General features: G+C 42.3%; 1 protein-coding gene across 1 annotated transcript in view; it reads right to left on the bottom strand.

Moving 5' to 3' along the window:
* Window positions 1-3,885: 3,885 nt before the first annotated feature.
* The window catches only part of ITK (IL2 inducible T cell kinase), a 60,032-nt gene continuing 44,351 nt past the window's right edge, over window positions 3,886-19,566 (bottom strand). The window contains exons 9-17 of the mRNA XM_055560612.1: window positions 15,535-15,617; window positions 13,120-13,253; window positions 12,677-12,751; window positions 10,899-11,070; window positions 10,316-10,532; window positions 9,332-9,396; window positions 9,123-9,241; window positions 6,016-6,173; window positions 3,886-4,714 (exon numbers count right to left, since the gene is read on the bottom strand). Coding sequence (XP_055416587.1) covers window positions 4,643-4,714; window positions 6,016-6,173; window positions 9,123-9,241; window positions 9,332-9,396; window positions 10,316-10,532; window positions 10,899-11,070; window positions 12,677-12,751; window positions 13,120-13,253; window positions 15,535-15,617 — 1,095 coding nt within the window. The 3' untranslated portion in view covers window positions 3,886-4,642. The remainder of the gene's footprint in view (window positions 4,715-6,015; window positions 6,174-9,122; window positions 9,242-9,331; window positions 9,397-10,315; window positions 10,533-10,898; window positions 11,071-12,676; window positions 12,752-13,119; window positions 13,254-15,534; window positions 15,618-19,566) is intronic.

Raw genomic sequence — 19,566 nt, 5'->3', positions numbered from 1 at the left:
CCTTGGGCTTCCTCTGTCCCTCACTAAAGGTCCTGTCCTCTCAAGGCAACTTTCTCCAGGTGACTCTGCTTCTGCAGTCAAATGACTGCTCCAGTTCCTCATCTTTTGGGGACCTGGGGATAGTAACTGCTCCTTGGCAGCTCTTTTCCTTCTTGCTACTTCCTGCAGTTCATCTAAACCCACACTGTGTTAAGTAGTTCTTTTGTAATAGGCCCTCCTTGAGTTATCTTAATTTGACTGTGGTGTGTTTGGTCCTCAACTGATAAGGTATCTTATTCATCATATATGCCTGACATAGTGCCAAGAAATAGCAGGTGAATGGTAACAAATGATCTCTAAAACTCCTTCTAACAGTATCTGTGTGATTCTGTTATCCCAGAAGCCAGTTGCTCATGGTAACTTGAGAAGAATCACAGTCATAGAAGATACCACCCCCACTCCCTCACACACAGTATTGCCACCAAGGGGTGGTTCTGGGGAGTGAGTTTGGTGCACCAAATTTCTAGCACTTTCCTCAAAGTCACTGCAAATAAATATCTACGCTAAGTGAAAATATGTGTTCTCTGTTTGAATGCAGCTTCAACTCTATCCCCCTCTTCCTGATCAGAGCACCTTTCTGAGCCCCTCAAAAAAATCTACGGCTCCTTCTGCACTCACACACGCACACCCCACCCCTCTTGCTGAATGGCATATATTCTGCCTTTTCCTGAGTGTGGTGATCTTGTGTGTTGGGAGATCCCAGGCAGAGTAGAGTCTGCAGGATAAATGTACTCTGAGAAGCAGATCTGCTCATCCAACCTGCTCTATAAGTTTCCTCTCTGGGTCATTTGCCAGTGGGAGTCAAGCCCAGAGGTGAGTTCCACAAAGGACAGTGTGGAAGCCAAAGGCTTCTGGTGCACAAGCTGGTTCCCGCGGTAGACGTGGGCATTTGGTGATATGAAAGGTACAGGGAGAGCTCAATATACCAGAATTATAATAACCCAGCTTTTATTCCACTGGGATTTTAAGAAGGAGAATAGATGTGCCTTGCTGTTGAACTGTGGCTTAAAGACTCCAAATTACATTTCCACAGGTCACCCACACAGGAGATGACAGTGAATGAGTATGAACAATAATCTGGTACTAGGAACAAGGCAGACATCTTCTCCAGATTGGTTTCTCTTGCACCAGCTTTGCCTCTCTCAAATCCACTCACCACACTGGTGCCAGAATATATTTTTAAATGCAAATTTGACCTTCTCTCCTTGTTCAAAGACATTTTTTTTTCTCTACAACTAGAGTTCCAGTATTTGTGTGTGTGTGTGTGTGTGTGTGTGTGTGTGTGTGTGTGTGTTTTAAAATCTAGGTCCTTGTCTATAGATTTATAGCCTTAATTTCAATTTGTCTACTCCTTTTATTATCCTCACCTTTGCTGAGACCACACACACACACACACACTCTCTCTCTCTCCTTATGTTCCAGCAATGATAAACAGATAATAGCTTCTCAATATGTTTTGTTTCCTCTATCCTTCTACCTGGAAAATACTTGTCTTATTTCTGCCCATTGGCTTGCCTAAAAATCCCATAATTCATCTTCAAAACTGAGTTAGATGTGATGTCTTCAGTGGTAGTGCTTCCAAAATTTAAATGTACATATGATCAGATCATGTTAAAATATAGATTCTCATTCAGTGTATCTCAGGGTGGAGGCAGAGAATTTGGGTTTCTCACAGGCTAGTAATGCTGCTGTTGCTGGTCCAGGGACCACAATTTGAGTAGCAAGATTCTAGAAAGTTTCTACTGACATTGCCCTTTGAGAGATTCCATCACTTTTTCTGAGCTCTTCTGTACTTTGACCTTATTCCTGTTGTTGCTCTAATTCCCATATTATAATTTTGCTTGTGTATATGTGTGCCTTCTCAACCATACCTGGAATGTAAAGACTGTGTCTTTCTCAATTTTGTTTCTGCAAAGACAAAACATAGGAAGGAACAATCGAAGGAACATAGGAAGCATTTGATATTTACTTGATGAAAAAAATGTTAAGTGATATATAGTCTTTACTTGTCTGTGTAATGTGAAACTATGTAACCATTATTATTTAAGGAAAACTTGTGGTTGTCTGACATTTGGCTAAATATGGACCCAGGCTATAGATACCATATTCACTAAAATGCACAACTTTATTTGCTAGACCCAGCCTTTAATTTGGTGTGCTTTACAAAGCATAGGAGATATTTGTAACATTTTAATTGTGAATGACTGTACAGTAATAAATATTCACTCTAGTAAAATATAAATATATAGTCTCAAAAGGACACAATGCAGAATCTATCAAATGCGTCTAGAACCAAAACTTTGCATAGGGGAATTCCCTGTAAACACACGGCACCATTTTCAAAATGTGAGAGGGGAAAAAATGCCAAACAGGCAGGAAGTCCATTTTTCAGAACACTGAGAGCTAAACTCTTGACACGTGTTGAGTTAAAGCCTCAATGAATCTGAGCTGGAACAAGATAATACCATGCAGGGGAGAATCATTCTAAACCCTACCACAGAAAATCAGTCAGTTCTGATGTTTTCCTTCTAGGCTTGATGTTCCAGAAATCATCTCTAATTAAAGGTTCCAAAAAAGAATGTACAAAATGCCAAAACAGTAAACAGGGATGGTTTTGGATAAGTTTGAAGAACGTCATCTTCTGAATGATAGTTTTATTTTGAAGCTACCGGTGTCACAATAGTTATAGTTAAAAGTTGTGCATCTGCATCACCAGGCAGTCAAAATATCACATGAGTTAGAAAGAGTTGACTTCAACACCATCCAGTAATCACTCTGAGAGTTTTATCTCAACACCGTAGGAAAATTAAATCTCTCTCACATCAGGGAATACCCTTTCCCAGAAAGTGTCCAAGAAGACCGCAGCCAGTTCAAAGTTGAAGTGATAATTAAAGGAAGTATTTATACTTCTGCAGGAGAATCTTTTAAAGCCACTTTGAAGCCCATCTATAAACAGCTTCTTGCAGTATTACTCTGGTGGTTTGGGTGAATCAAAGGGTTAATTACTCCTTTAATAACTCCAAAGTCATTAACTCTAATGAAGGTGAGGATATAGATGAGGAAATAAAGATCCTATTCCAAGTTGGAGGGCTACATCGACAACCACACTGCTTTATACAGGATCAACTTTACTTGCTGATGGTGCTGTGTGGGCTTTATTGGTTCTTCCCCTCGGCTGTACTTATCTCTTCTGCAATCTCTTTGACCCTCAGTAGGAGGCAGTATTGAATAAAAATAGAGAAACTGCATTGGAGTCAGACAGAGGTGGGCTCTATATTAATACTTTCTAGCTCTGTCACTTCAGGCAGGTGTCCAAGCTTTTCAAAGCCGAAGTTCCATTATCTGTAAAATGGGAATTATAATAATACCTCACAGTGTTGGTGTAAACTCAGGGTGAACTGAGATTCTGCAGATAAGTCCTGTAGCTCTGTACATTTTCACTTTGCATATTGAGGTGCTCAATAACAAGAGGCATCCTTGTGCATCTTGGGAGCCCCCGACTCAGTACCTGACTCAGTTTTCATACAGATGGTTTGAGCAAGAACAGACCTCTTGTTCCTCCCTTAGAATTTAGGGAGACTTGAAGTCTTAACCTTGAAGTTGCAAATCTCTAGGGCCGAAACAAGCTTCAGTTTCTCTGCCAGGCCACAGTGCCTGGGACAAGTCTGCACTCTGTTGATGAGGATGGAAGAATGCAGAGAGGGGTCTGATTGTTTACAGAAGCCATGGTTCCCCACCCTCCCACCCAGGATGCCTGCGGAAGCATTCGGCATGGAAGGGGAGGCAGAGTCACCTGCTTGACTTGGTACTAAAGATGAGCATCCAAGTGGTAACAACCTAAGGCCTTTCCTTGTACCAGGTGGTTCCATCATCTGACACCCTCTTTCTTCCCAGACGCCAGATACCCAATGCTCCAGCAGTGGGATCAGAATTGTTCACCCCAGTCCATTATGCTCTCCTCAAGAGGTGGCAGTGTACTCTATGAGTAAAACCTCACAAAGCTACTTCTCAGCATATCCGGTCTCTGAGGTAAGCAGTTGTTCCATCATCTTCTGAGGCAGGAAGCTGTGGCTGACAGCATCACAGAAGCAGAGTTTACTCTTTGTGACTTTAATTAACTCACTAGTTCTCCTTGAGAAATTGTCATGCTCCTTGATCATCTCACCCCATATTCTGGGATTCTGTATTGCTGGGTCAAATAAAGAATCCCTTGACCATGAACTTTAGGTCCATGTTTAAAATAATAATGAAGGTAATAATCCAGGGTCCTACACCATCTCTCTCTTCTCTAAGAAGTGCAAGAAGTGTTGCCTTAAAGCTGTTGATTGAGGTTTGTGCATTACACAGGAGAAGAGGCTGGAGGAAGGGTAGGGACATCACTGCTGCTCTGGCCCCATTCCCAGTACAGTGGCTGAGCCTTCTGCCTGTGCCCTGGGCCCAGCCTCTAGCAGGTTGTTGCCTCCGTGACAGCTTAGGGACTGGTGCGACAGGCCAGTTGCCTCTGGGGAGTCCTGGGCTGGTGGCAGCTTTTAATGCTCTGTGAAGGGAAGACCTCCTTCCCCCACTTAGGATCTGTAGCCCGTGGCCTAGCACTGAGTCTCTTTTAAAGCCCCAATTCTGCAATTTCAGCCAGTTGACTCAAGAGTCTGGAGAAAGGTGGCCGGTCTTCTGGTTTCTAGGAAGAGAAAGAAAGGTTACTCTGTGATTTCCTTGTACTTGTGTGTCATAGCTAATTCTAAAGCAAACCAGAATTAAACTGCAATACTTTTTACTGATTTTAAAATATGCTTCTGTATACATTGTATTTGAGGGCATTGTGTCTTAGTTGTTAACAGCAGGCATTTTGGAATCAAAATATGGCCTGCTTTTGAATTTCAGCTTTTCCACTTAGCTGTGTGACCTTAAACAGGTTACTTAACGTCTCTGAACCTCAGTTTTTTATCTGTAAAATGAGGATAATAATATTATCTATCTCATAAGATTGTTGAGAGAATGAAATAAAATCATATATAAAATGTAACATAAATAAGTGCTAAATAACATCAAAAAAGTAAATATTTGGGTATAAATCTCATAAAATGTGTACAGGATCTATACTAGGAAAAATATAAAATTCTAAAACAAGATATCAAAGAAGATCTAAGTAAATAAATATTCCATGTTCGTGTATAGGAAGACTTTATATTGTTAAGATTACATTTGTTTTCAACTTGATCTATAGATTCAACACAGGAACCGACCAACTTATTTTGTAGATACTGACAAAAGGACTCTAAGGTTTATGTGCTGTGCTGTGCTTAGTTACTCAGTCATGTCCAATTCTTTGGGATCCCATGGACTGTAGCCCACCAGGCTCCTCTGTCCATGGGGATTCTCCAGGTAAGAATACTGGAGTGGGTTTCCATGCCCTCCTCCAGAGGATCTTCCCAAGCCAGGGATCGAATCCAGGTCTCCCGCATTGTGAGTGGATTCTTTACTGTCTGAGCCACCAGGGAGGCCCCTAAGGTTTATATGGAAAGGTAAAAGACTCAAAATAGTGAACACAATACTAGCAAGATGAACAAAGTTAAAGGACTGACACTCCTTGACTTTAAGACTCACTATAAAGCTTTAGTAATCAAGAGGCTGTGATGTTGGTGAAAGAATAGACAGATAAATGGAGTAGAGTTAGGATCCCAGAAATAGGCCCACATAAATGTAATCAAATCTACCCCCTCTTTCTCTCTGACAGTGTGTTGATGGCTTATACCATTACATTGCAAATCAAATAATATTTAAGATCTCTGCCAGCTCTTCTAAAGATAGGGAGCTCCTTCAGTTAATAGGTGCTCAACGTCATTTTCTTGCTAATCTGTTTTGTCATCTCTACTGCCTCATCCTCTGAGAGGGTTCCTTTCTTTGGGGATGGGGCCAGACCCTGAAGTTACAGATTATAATGTGGGGGAGGGAGAAGGGGGAACCACTTCCTTTACTGACCTCTTTCCAGCAATGATTCATGATCTGGTAGATATGCTGGGAGGCCAGTCGGGGCTTGTATAACCGAAATCCAGTGGTGATGTCTTCTACCACCTCTGAGTTGCTTCGGTTTTCGTATGGGATTTTGCCTTCACTGAAGACTTCCCACATCAGCACACCTATGAGAAATAGTGAATCAAAACAGGTAGTGATAAAGTTCATAAATAACAAACAAACTCACATCTAGAAATCACAGACTCTCTGACGTTAAAATTCAAGTCTCTACCACCAGAAAGTATAATGTCAAACCACCTAAGGCTTATTAGGCCTGTACTATTTCTGAGATTTCCCAACTGAAGAAAGTTCAAGCTCAGCCCTTTGTTATATCTAACTCAAATGCTACAACTAAAGTTTCAAGGGCTGTAAACTCAAATGTCTACATATGATGTAGATGGATGGAGTAAATGAAGTTTGCATAACAGGGACTAGTGAGGACTGTGGAAAACCAGAAGTCAAAGTTCTGTCCCCAAAGGGACAGCTGTGATTTAGCTCCAACAAGAATAAGGCAGTTGGGAATGAGGGCTCAGGATTGCCACATTTTTCTGATTTGTTTTAAAAGATAAATCATAAATTGGTAGTTTTAAAATATAAACTCAATTTGATTAAAAAATACTGTGTTAACCGAGCAAAACTCTTCAGGTTGTCTATTTTTGACCTCTGATTTAATCACTTTTTCTTTTCTGCCCTCAGTAGAAATGTTACACCCAACTTTACTATGTACTTATATCTGGTCATTGGATGTCAGAGTGGGAACAGAGCTTGCAGGTCACCTAATCCAGTAGTTTTTCAAAACAGAATCCAGAGAACTCAAGGAAAGAATTTTGCAAAATATGATCCCTCAAGCGTCTGAAGTCTTGAAAAATCATCTCAGAAATTTGTTCCAATGGCAGATCCTGGGGCCCAGTCCAGACAACTGGAAGAGAATTTCTGAGGGAGCCTCAGAAGTGCCTCAGAAGTTTGGGAAAATTCAGTAAATAAGCCTATTTAACACCCCAAGATGCCAGGATTTCTAGTGAGATTTCTTTGGAAAATGGGGGTTTGCTGCTCAAAGCTGGCTGCAAAACAATTGCTTTTATGCAAACCTTGTGATGCAGTGAGCAACTGAGTAAGGCCCCGAAGAGGTTAGTTGACTTGTTTAAAATAGAGTAGTTCATTAGGGCAAAAAGCTTAAAATGCAAGACAAAGCCCAATGGCCTTGAGGTAGGCAGCGAGCTCTCCTCCATCCACATTTCTGTTTCTCAGGGTTGTCACCCCAGTTTTCTCACCCTTCCTACTCTGCTTCCATCAGTTAGTCTCATCTTTGGATACTTCAGATGACACATCCTAGGAAGGGACAGACTTTAAGCTCAATCCTCTAATTATAAGATGCAGCAGCAAAGTCCTAGGCTGACAACCTGTGGCAGGATAAACAGCATTCCGAGTCAGTGGGTGAATGTGACAAAGTGGCCATGGCTGCAAACGTTTCTTTATGGAACAACTGGCTTGGTGCAACATGACCAGCTGTACCCATGGGGAGTGGCCACACCCTTCCTAGTTGTATGCACTGGGAAAAAGAGGATCTGAGGTTGCTCTAGTGCAGTTTTATTTCTTCTGAGTTCATTCTGTACCTTCAGTTTGATTATCAAAGTCATAACTAGGCCTGTTGAACAGAGGAACTGCTTTAAGGAACAATTTTTGTTGTTGTTGTGGTTTAGTAGCTAAGTCGTATCTGTCTCTTTTGTGACCCTGTGGACTATAGCCTGCCAGGCTCCTCTGTCCATGGGATTTCCCAGGCAAGAATACTGTAGAAGGTTGCCATTCCCTTCTCCAGGAGATCTTACTGACCCAGGGCTCAAACCTTGGTCTTCTGCATTGACAGGTGTATTCTTTACCACTGAGCCACTTGAGAAGTCCAAGGAACAATTTAGAAGGACTCAAAATAAACATACCACTTGGCTGTTGGAAATGGATATTCTAAAGTACTGAAGAAGACTAATTAGTTCTTTTCCTAAGGGATTTAATTAGTCTTCTCCCTGGTTTCTCCTACTAGTCAATATACTTGGCAAATCTTCCCTTCATACAGAATGGCAACATCAAACTCCAAACCATTCCTGTCCAAAGTAGAGTCCTTCTTACACTCCAGATCAAAGAGGTTGTCCAGGATAGTTTTGTGCACACTTTAATATGCACAGGCTATGATTTACAAAGATATGACACTTCCAGCAAGAACATTTAGTGCTCTTTGTCACATGGGCATCATTCATTCTTTCATTCATGCCCATTTGCACTTATGAGAAATTGAATTCCTACCATGGCCAGCCAATTTCATTGCCTATATTATTCCTGCTAAGTCAGTACTCCCTTTTCTTTGGACACACCAAACTTTGGCACTTGTTGCTGCCTTTGTTAGAGACACTGTTTCCTGGATCTTCAAATGGAGACATCCTCCTCTCATCATTGAGCTCTCTGCTCAACAGTCACAGAGAGTCCTCTCTGAAGACGCCTTCCTGGATGGATCCTGCTATTTAATACAGACCCTCCCTCCCTCCATTATAGTCTTTCTTTGCCCCATTACTGCTTTGTTTTATTCATAGCACTTGCTTACTACTGCCTGACTTGACTTTACACACATATTTGTTAGCTTGTTTACATGACTGTTATCTCTCCTTAAAATTTGGCTCCAGGAGTCTTTTCTATCCTATGTAACAATGCTTTGTGAGCACCCAGATTAGCCCCTGGCATGTAGTAGATGCTAAAAAAAAAATCATTGTTGAATGAATGGGTAATATACTTACTGAGGGTTAAATGTGGGAATAAATATAATGTTGGAAAAAACACATGGTCCCTGCCCTCCGGGAACTCATATTCTAATCTTCTGACTCCTCCATCTCTTGATCTCACAGCAGCTGTCATCAGTATCCTGTTTTTTTTTTTATTTTTACCCCCATTTCAAAAATAACCAAGAATAAATACAATAATGAGTCTGTAGACTCTCACTGGGATGCCCTTACCATCCCAGCAATTGGACAAATAAAACAGCTGGCGCACAGTCCCAGGTTGTGTGGGTGTGGGGCCAGAATGATACTTACCAAATGACCACACATCTGACTTGCTGCTGTAGCGACTGAAGGAGAAGACTTCCGGAGATGCCCACTTCACTGGGAATTTGGTGCCTGTGGAACTGGTGTATTGGTCATCAAGGACGAACCTGGGAAGAGAGAGGAGAGAGATGGTCCGAGTGTCCTGGGGGCCTGCATCCCATTCCTGAGACTTTGCTGCTACCATATCCCTAAGTTACCTTGTCATCCCAAAGTCAGACACCTTGATAACTTGGTTTTCCCCAACTAAACAATTCCGGGCAGCCTGGAGCAGAGACAGGCAAACAAAAGGAAAAAGAAAACTTGGTGAGTAATCAGTAATTAAGGAGTCTCCTATAATCACAATGCTTTGCTTATATGGGAGCAATAAGGAGCTTCACAAATGTTAATTAAGCATCACTAGTGCACGGTGGAAACTGAATGCGTAAGGTCTTTTTATCAGGGTGAGTAAATCTCATCTTTCATCTTCATTCCTGGGATCCTAATCAAAAAGAAATCCATGGTGTTGTGTAACCAATTATAAGCTCCAGTGCAACCCGATGTTAACCTTAGGGATGGTATGAAGAAGCTGTCATCCATTTGACTAAAGTGAGAATGTATTGAGGTTGCTAATTCTCTTAAAACTATTCCTCAATAGGGAGATGACATAGTCCCTAATTCACATCACAGAGTGTTGGATTTGAAGATCCCTTACTGATAAAAGATCCAGTGAGTCTTAAATTCTAATGTGCCTGCAAATTCCATGGGGTGGACATGTTAAAATGAATATTCCTGAGCCTCAACCACCAGAAATTCTGAGGTTGGTTCTAGGATCACTCCACTGTGATTCTGATAGATCCTTGGATAACATTTTAAGAAAGCATGTACTTGTCAACTTCTCTCATTTTACCAAGAGGATGTGGAGGCATAGAGAGGTTAAGGAAGCTGCTGTTAGCTTCATTTTGGAAGAATGTAAACTCCAACTCAGAGAGTGAAAGTTAGAGGTGGGGCTGGGAATACAGCCCAGAACTGAGTCTCATGAGGACCTCCCACAGTGGGTGGAGGAAGGAAGAAGTTGCAATGGGAAGGAAGAAAGCTTGTGCCTTTTTATTGATTCTTGCGTTCCCAGTGTTGGTAGTTCTGCATTTCATTGGCACATGCCCCTTCACCCTGGACTTGTAAGGTTTTGCCCTGCATCCTCTTACCAAGTCTCTGTGGATGACACACGCCTCTTCCAGGTAGGCCATGCCCTCACATACGTCCAGACACATGCCCAGCAGGGTCTCTGCGGCAAAGAGCCCCCTCTGGCTACGCAGGTAATCTGACAGGCAGCCGTGTTCCATGAACTCAAACACCAGGCAGATGGGGGCCTGTTCCAGGCATACTCCATAGAGCTGGACTAGTTTGGGGTGAGAGAGTTTCCTGGAGAAAAATGGCAAGAGTTGAGATGGTCTAAATTCAGTTTCCCAAAATACACTTCCTCCCTCAAACAAAAATGTCTCATTGAGCTGAAGAATGGCACGGACTCAGCTGGTATGTGTGAGGACAATGAAGGTCAGTGTGACTGGCATGCGTGGAACCAGAGGAGAGATGGGTAGGAGATGAAATTAAGGAGTGGGCAGGGCCAGACCATGGCAGGCCTTCTAGACCACAGCGAGGAGCTTGGTGTTATTCTCCATGCCATAGGAAGCCATCACTGGACTTGCGCAGGGAGGTGGCATAAGACGACATTAGAATGGCATTTAAAGATCACAGTGCTCTCTGTGTACTCTTGTTTTGGCCACTCACATCATGACTTCAGCCTCCTCAATGAAGTCCTCTTCTGACATAGCCCCTTCTTGAATGGTTTTGATGGCCACCTTGTCTTTGTTGAGCCAGTAGCCAAGGTGCACCAACCCAAACTGCCCACTGCCAATCTCCTGCACAAAAGTGAGCTCCGAGGGATCAATCACCCATTTCCCTGGAAGAGAAAGAGAGGGTTTTCCAGAGTTGGCAAGCAGTAGATATGAGGTATAGGACTACCAGGGAACTATACTGCTCTATACAGAATGTTAGACTATCGTTAATGTAGCTCAAAGATGGCAAATGGTATAAGCCCTCATACTTAGAACTATAGATAGGTAAAATTGTCTTCTTTCCCAAATAATAACATAGAATATGCACTGAAAACCATGAAAAAATGTGTGTGGGGACGATTACATGGAAAGAGGAAGGAGGATGGCATTAGTTGAGATATTAAAGTCAATGAAAGGGTTCTAAGGTCCCAATCATTTCCTATACCTGATTGAAAATTGTTATTGTCATTTTTCATGTAGAGCAAGTTTTATTTGAATTGGTCATTTATTCATTCATTTATCCATCAAGAGCATCCATTTTGTGGACAGCACTTGTTAGGCCTTGGCAGAGGTAAGGTAGTAGATTCCAGGAGGAGTGGTACAGAGGTGCAGGCCAGCACACGGTCTAGCACGAGGTAGGCTCTCAGCAGATGCTCAATAAATGAATAAAAGGAATCTGAATCTCAGCCTCCATGCTGACAGAAATGAATGGGTTCATAAAATACTTCCTGGGCTTCCACCCAGCATGAACACATTAGGATTCTACAGGTATTAGAGTTACTTTATTTTTGTCAGGAGGCTGAGGAACACTATCCTCTCCTGAGGTTTGGTCTAGTACCATAAACAGTTCACTTTCTACCTCTTTGAGGCAGAGGCCCAACAGGAAACAGTACCAAGCACCCACAGTGTGCAGACATGGTGCTGGTTACAGAGGAGGAGCCCACGGTGACATTTCTCAAAGTATCACCCTCTAGCCCCTGGTGTCAGAATCACCCAGGGCACTTGCTGAAAATGTAACTCCAGGACCCAACTGTCAGGGACTGCGTTTTGGTAAGTGCTGGGTTGGGGCCGGGAGTCAATACTTTTCATAAGCATCCTAGATAACTTGAATGCCCACTGAAGTTTGAGGACCAGCAATATAAAAGATACAACATGAAAGTTACATCAGCCTTCTCCTCGGCCAGCACAGTTTGGATCAGAGTATGTTTGCACCCCCAAATGCCTTCAGATTCCAGGCAGAAAGTACAAGGTGGTGAAGTGGTTTCATAGGGAAGGAAGGAAAAGTAAGGCCCATGGCCCTGGAGATGGATACCCTGCCTAAAACCATTCAAAAAATTTTAACACAGTGCTGTGCAGACTTCTGGATGCTGCTAGCTTATAGCACCTGCAATGGACTGATAGCCAATAAACTAGATGATACAGAAGTTCTAGAAGACAGACCAGAACACAGTGGTATAGCATTGGTTTCTCATAGCACTGAGTGAAATGCTCTGTACAGAGTAGGTGGTCAGCAAACACTTCATTGATATGACCTAGATAAATGTGCATCTGTCTATCTATCATTTATCTTACACACATTGTAAATGTTCATTTGTGTATACCATCTTGAGATACATCTCCAGATATACTTGTTTAATGATCATTTTAAGTCTGGGGAAGTCCATTCACAATTTGCCCCAGACCTTTATGTGAGTTAGTGCAAATGAATACCATTCCCAAATGCACTCTTACCGTATCTCAGCCCTGCGGTGACTGGGGCTTTCTGCCTCCAGGAGCAAACTGGATACCGGAGTCTAGTGACCAGGCCTGGGTAATAAAAAGTGAAAGGCAGTTGTTAGAGCTTTACTGAAGCAACCATCTGAGTCAAATCACCAGGAATAAAAAAGTGTAATCCAATGCAAGAGCTATTTTTATTCTGGGAAACAAATTCCAAAGCCACAATCACTGATATTACACCTTTCCTGAGAGGACCTGTAATATCGCAGGTGGGTAGGTGGTTGGTGAAATCTCATGGTTCCAGCAGCAAAATTTGCTAATGGAAAGTATGTAATCAAATATTTGACATCCTTTGGTATTGGTATAAATTATTACCATTTATAGTTGGTGGGTGTTTGTCACTTTTCTCTATGTTCCCCTGCAAGGGCCCCCCCTCTGGCCTTGTCCTGAGAACTCACCTCCTCCGTTGTGCTGGTGATAATTGATGAGGAGAGGAATGGAATCAAACACATACTTTTCAGCCACGTAATATCGCTTGGGGTTGTCATTTGTTTCTTTGATGTGATAATGCTTTATACAGGGGTTGTTCTCGCTTAAACAAATGAGACATGCAGTGATTACTAAGAAGTAATGTTTGGACACAGAAGTATCTACTGGTAGCAGTATCCTAGAAGCTTTGCTTTTTACCCTCTCACAAGCATGGCAGATATATTTTAACTTTTATGTCAGTCTTTACAGGTTGGTCCTGAGTGGTGTACGAAGGAAGATTCTGAGGGTGCGTCTGGACCCAGTTATGATTGGTCCCATGATGGACTAGTGATGTTTCTCCCCAAACCACAAAATGGGGGAAGGTCTTGTATCCATCCCCTATGATCTTGTATCCATCCCCCATGGGCCGGCACGTTTACCTTCTCTGCTGTGTGGATTTAACTAATCATCAGCATATGTTCAGAAAGCATCTCAGCCCCTTTGTACTTATTTGACTTTGCATAGCAGAGTTAACAGGAGAAGGCAATGGCAACCCACTCCAGTACTCTTGCCTGGAAAATCCCATGGACTGAGGGGCCTGGTGGGCTGCAGTCCATGGGGTCGCTATAAATCGGACAGGACTGAACGACTTCACTTTCACTTTTCACTTTCATGCATTGGAGAAGGAAATGGCAACCCACTCCAGTGTTCTTGCCTGGTGAATCCCAGGGACGGGGGAGCCTGTTGGGCTGCCGTCTATGGGGTCGCACAGAGTCGGACATGACTGAAATGACTTAGCAGCAGCAGCAGCAGCAGCAGCAGAGTTAACATAGCTGCCTTGAATGCCCTTCATAAAAGATCTGCTTGCCAGGTTGGCCCTTGGTTGGCTTCTGAGAACTTGGGTTTCAAAAGGGCTTCCACTATTCTCTAACTGGTAAGGATGTGCCTAAATTGTTTACATAAACAATGAGGTTTATGCTCAACATTTGCTTTTCTTCTGGGAGTCTGGAATTTTGCTATGTGCCAGGCAGAGGGTACCTACATGACCAGCCAACAGTGAAAACTTTGGGTGCTGAGTGTCTCGTGAGCTTCCCTGGTGACACCATTTCACCCTGTTATGGCACTTGTTGCTGGAGGAATTAAGCACATCCTGTGTAGTATACTAGGAGAGGACTCTTGAAAGCGTGCATTTGGCTTTCTTTGGGTTTTGCCCCACGTGCCTTTCCCTTGTGCTGCTTTCTCTTTGTATGCTTTCATTGTAAAAAGTCTTAGCCTTGAGTACCACCATATCCTGAGTCCTGAGCCTTCCTAATGAACCACTGAATCTGGGCTGGGCTGAGGGACTCCCAACACAGACTTTATTTCTCATTCTTTTCCCATCATCCTTTTGGAGTCCCTGGTCCCCCAGCTATGGCAGAGACATGGCCCCTTGGAGATGGGTTTTGCCTTCTTTCTCAACCTTGGACAGACCCTTCCTCTTCACCACCTGGCTACACCCTGCTCTTGCTTCAAGTCTTGCTGAGGACCTTCATCCTTCAGCAAATATTCCCTGCATTGTGCGTGATGCTCAATCATATCCAACTCTTTGAGACCCCATGGTCTATAGCCTGCAGGCTCCTCTGTCCATAGGATTTCCCAAGCAAGAATATTGGAGTGGGTTGCCATTTCCTTCTCCAAAGTGTTTGTTCCCTGAGGACACCTTAAAAATTACTTTTCTATTACTGGACTTTGGTCATTGCCACACTGCTTAGTTCTTACTGACTTTCTAGATAGAAAAGAATTTGTGACCTGGCTAGGCTTCTAGACAGTTTTACAGAGGAGACTGTGGTCTGAGGAGCATAGACCAGCAGTGACGATCTTGCAGTCAACCAGCTGGAACATGAAGGCAGCTTTACCTCTGGTGTTGCCTCAGAAGGGGCCATCAGCTCTATGTGTGAAAGGAGCATAGTTGTACCTGCTTTTGGGGCTTATTATGGTTGGAAATGACCTATAAGATTCTTGCACATAGTAAGGACTCAATAAATGGGGAGTAGTTTTATCAGCAGAGCCAGAACTAGAATTCATTTTTTCTTGCTTACAAAGTATCTTTTTTGTTATTCTTTGGATTAAATTATAAACTTGTATTAAATATAGGACTAGATATTTTATTTCATTAGAGCTCTGCACTCGAGGTTGCTAACTGGGGCAAGAACCTGGCATCCAGGCCCAGCTCTGTCATTTTCCAGTTAAGTGAGTTCAGCTATGTTGTTAATCTCCCTGGCCTTGGTTTTCTCAGAGGGATCAGGGACGATGCACTATTTCTAAGGACCCCTCTACCTCATCCACTGTCTGACATTGCTGTGTGTGGCTTGTTGATCACCCACCTCAGTACCATCTCTCCCCACTTTGCTCAGTTAGCACCATACCTTACGATGGCCTTGGTGAAAACGGACACGGTGTACGTCCCTGGAGTCCTGGAATCTCGCACCATAAAGGCTCCTTCTTTGCCCTGGAATGGTTAACAAGGTTGAAAAATCAGTGATCCCAGGATATCAGGCTCATGTATCTAGCTCCACTTTCTTGCCCTTGAAAGGAGGAGATACCATAGGCCAGCTTGGCACAAAGCAGCCTCTCAGCAGTAATGGCTCCCATTTCACATATTCATTCAAGAGACATTTTTTGAGCTCCTACTGTGGGTCCAAGACTATTCTAGTGATGACATAAACAGTAAACAGAGGCAAACAGACACAAATTCTGCCTTCCTGGGGCTCATTATAGATATTATCTAACCCTGACCACAACATTGCAAATTAGATGTTGTTATCCTCAATTTCCTGATGAAGATGCTGAGTGCTGCAGAGCTGAAGTGATTTTCTCATGACCTACAAATGTAGGGGGCAGACCTGGAGTTTGAACCTTGAATGTGGTGGGTGAGCAAAACCCTTGCTCATTCTACTAGTCCATGGTGCCTCCATTCAACAAATGTTAGAAGCCACTTGTCCATTCCCCACAAGGGCACAAAATTTCTGTCTAGGAAGATTCATCAGTTCCTTAATGGGAATATATACTGTAGACCCTTTTTCAAGTGCTGATTTTGCTGCAGGGCAAAAGGAGAAAGAACATGAAACTGCTGGTTGCAAGAGGGAAGTGCAGAGAAGGGGGAATTCTCTAAAATATACCCTCTACACCACTGACAATTTTGCCAGTGCTGATGAAATAAGTACAAACAAATGGAGACACCAGTTTATTCATTCCTGGTAGGACCTTTAAAAATCTTAGCTCTGATTTTGAGTACTTTGTGTCTGATGCTCTGTTCCTATCCAGCTGTCCATCTGTGCTGGTGACATTTGCAAAACTTATTTCTGTGGTTCACTTAACTTAGATGTAGTGAGGGCCATAAGTGAAGGCCAGAGAGAGACAGAAGCCTTGTGAGGCAGGCGTATGCTTGAGATACATGGAGCAAAGTATGTACAATTTAGAACAACATAAGGCCCTAATCCCAAAGGTGGGTCATCTACCCATAAACATAATACATAGGTGGTTATACTAATTGTTTGAATCCTATAATCTCAGGGTTAGAGAAGATCCCAGAAAGGTTTTCTACCCCAGAATTATCCCAACCTCAGTACTATGGACATTTGGGGCCTAGTATTTCTTTGTTGAGGGGACTTTCCTGTGCATTATAGGATGTTTAGCAGCATCCCTGGCCTCTATCAACTGGATGCCAGACATTGTCACATGTTCCCTTGGGGACGAAGTCACTCTTGGTTGAAAATCACTGATCTGGCCTAACCCCGTGTGCCCCAAACTTTACTGATGATCACAAAATCAAGTGAAGAATCTAAAGCACAAAACAAGACAAAGAAAAACAATGACCACAAGCAGTAACCATGCTCCCCTTGATACCTGCACACTTAGAATCTCCAGGGCTTGAACTTTTAAAAGGCTTATGGACATTCAGATTTGGTCTCTACTGACTCAACCAAATATGCATTTCTTACTTTAACCATCCTGATGAGTAGTCTCTGCCTTTTGAAAGAGCACTCATAGTTGGAAAGCTCATCCTCACACAGAAATGTAACCTACTTCCTTTGACTTGGCCCTAAACCTGCAGAGGCGCATGTGTAGGGGACAGTTGGCCCTTACATCATTGTGCATTCTCCAAACCTAGAGTTTTACCCCATAAACTCTCTGAGTTTGCCCAAACTCTTCTTCTCTCTGCTGGGAGTTTCAAGAGTCTATTTTGAAATTTGAGGGTGGTGGAGGGTAGGGGAGTTGGATGAAAGTGGTCAAAAGGTACAAACTTCTAGTTATAATAGAAATTTGGGGGACATCATGTACAATATGGTGACTGTAGTTAACAACACTGCACTGTATATTTGAAAGTTGTTTAAGAGCTTAAACGTTCTCACCACAAGAAAAAAATGTAGCTATGTGTGGAGATTAATGTTAACTACACTTATTGTACTAATCATTTTGCAATATATACATAAGTCAAATCATTAAGTTGTATACCTTCAACTTATGTCATTTGTCAATTATTATCTCACTAAAACTAGAAAAAGAAAGAAATTTGAAGCTGACACCTGACTCTTCAGGTCTCTGTTTTACCCTTGACCTTACTTTCTCAAGGTTGTGAGGTAGGGCTGCCCTAGCTGTTACCTAAAAGCAGGGGAAGGATTGATGAAAATATAGAAAGCTACTACATTTCTTTTTATGAGATGTCATAGTATTTGAGGACAGTACTAGTATTCTGTCTTTGTACACACAGAATTTACTTTAATGATTCTGTACTTCATTAATTTTTTTAAAATGTAAGAAAATGAGTTGTAAATCTTTCTGGACCAATAGAGTAACCTTATACACCCCCTTGTAACCTTCCACACTGTCCACAATGTGCTGTGTGCATGACCTTGGACATGGTTAGGCCAGAGGAGAACTAACAGATTCTTAGTTTCTTTTTCTCAGATATGAATGTAAACTGTTTATCCAGTGCAATAAGAAAGACCCTTCTAACTTGCTTGCAAATTATTCTTTTAAAAAACTTGATTTCCCCTGCATTGGGATCAGTAGTGAATTCAATTTCTGAAGTAAAGCTGAGCTATATGACACACACACACACACACACAAAATCCCAGACTAGTTCATTAGATTTTAAAATAGTTTTTGAAGCCTAATTTAGATACCATGAAATGATCCTTGTTTAAGTGTACAATTCAATGATTTTTTATCAAAATCAAAGACTTATGTGACCATCACCATGATCTAACTTTAGAATATTTTAATCTCTCCCAAAAGACACCTCAGTATCATTTGCACCCCTGCACATTAATTTGCCTTCTTTATAGATTTGCCTAGTTTAGAAATTCCATGTAAATGAAATTGTATATGTGGTCTCTTTTGACTGGATTCTTACTCTTAGCATACTGTTTATAAGGTTCATCAACTTGTAACATCGGAGAAGGCAATGGCAACCCACTCCAGTACTCTTGCCTGGAAAATCGCATGGATGGAGGAGCCTGGTAGGCTGCAGTCCATGGAGTCGCACAGAGTCCGACATGACTGAAGTGACTTAGCAGCAGCGGCAGCAATATTCTTTTGTATGGATAACACCACATTTTGTTTATCTGTGCATCAGTTGCTGAGCATTTGGGCTGTTTTAACCTTTGATATTGTGAATAGTGAATCTGTGTCTGGCTTCTGCTGCTGCTGCTACTGCGTCGCTTCAGTCGTGTCCGACTCTGTGCGACCTTATAGACGGCAGCCCACCAGGCTCCTCCATCCCTGAGATTCTCCAGGCAAGAACACTGGAGTAGGTTGCCATTTCCTTCTCCAATGCATGCATGGGTGCTAAGTCACTTCAGTTATGTCCGACTCTGTGCGACCCTGTGGACGGCAGCCCACCAGGCTTCTCTGTCCACAGGATTCTCCAGGCAAGAATACTGAAGTGGGTTGCCATTTCCTTCTCCAACTCAACATCATGTTTATGATATTCATCCATATATTACATAGTATCACTTGTAGTCTTCAAAAGTTTTCCCCTTTCGCTAAATATTGAAGCTTTTGCTCTTGCCTCATTGAAATGTGATGGATTAAATTCAGGGCAGGAAGAAATCAAGCTTTAGCCAAAGCAGACATTATCTGCATTTGTAACGTATTCTAAAGGGAAGAAACAAAGACCAAAAAGGCCTGAAGTTTATCAGCTATCTGTGAAGGAAGGAGTGGGAATATCTCTTCTATTTAATTAAGAATTTTTTTTTGTTATTGTTATTCTTTAAAAGAAACCATTATTATTTTTTTATAAATTTGTGATGAGAGAGGGGTTTAACTGTTAAGAGTAAACTGATCCATAGACATCAGACAAAAGAGAAGTAAGGTTTGTAGTCAGCTCTGCTGAGGACAGGAGGCTGGCAGAGCTCTTCCTCCATCGTAGTTGCTCTAGGTGGCATTCAGCACTG

Source organism: Bubalus kerabau, chromosome 1 (genome assembly GCF_029407905.1).
Source record: "Bubalus kerabau isolate K-KA32 ecotype Philippines breed swamp buffalo chromosome 1, PCC_UOA_SB_1v2, whole genome shotgun sequence".
Taxonomy (NCBI): domain Eukaryota; kingdom Metazoa; phylum Chordata; class Mammalia; order Artiodactyla; family Bovidae; genus Bubalus; species Bubalus kerabau.
The sequence above is the reverse complement of the archived record's forward strand: the minus strand, read 5'-3'. Positions and strand labels throughout refer to the sequence as shown.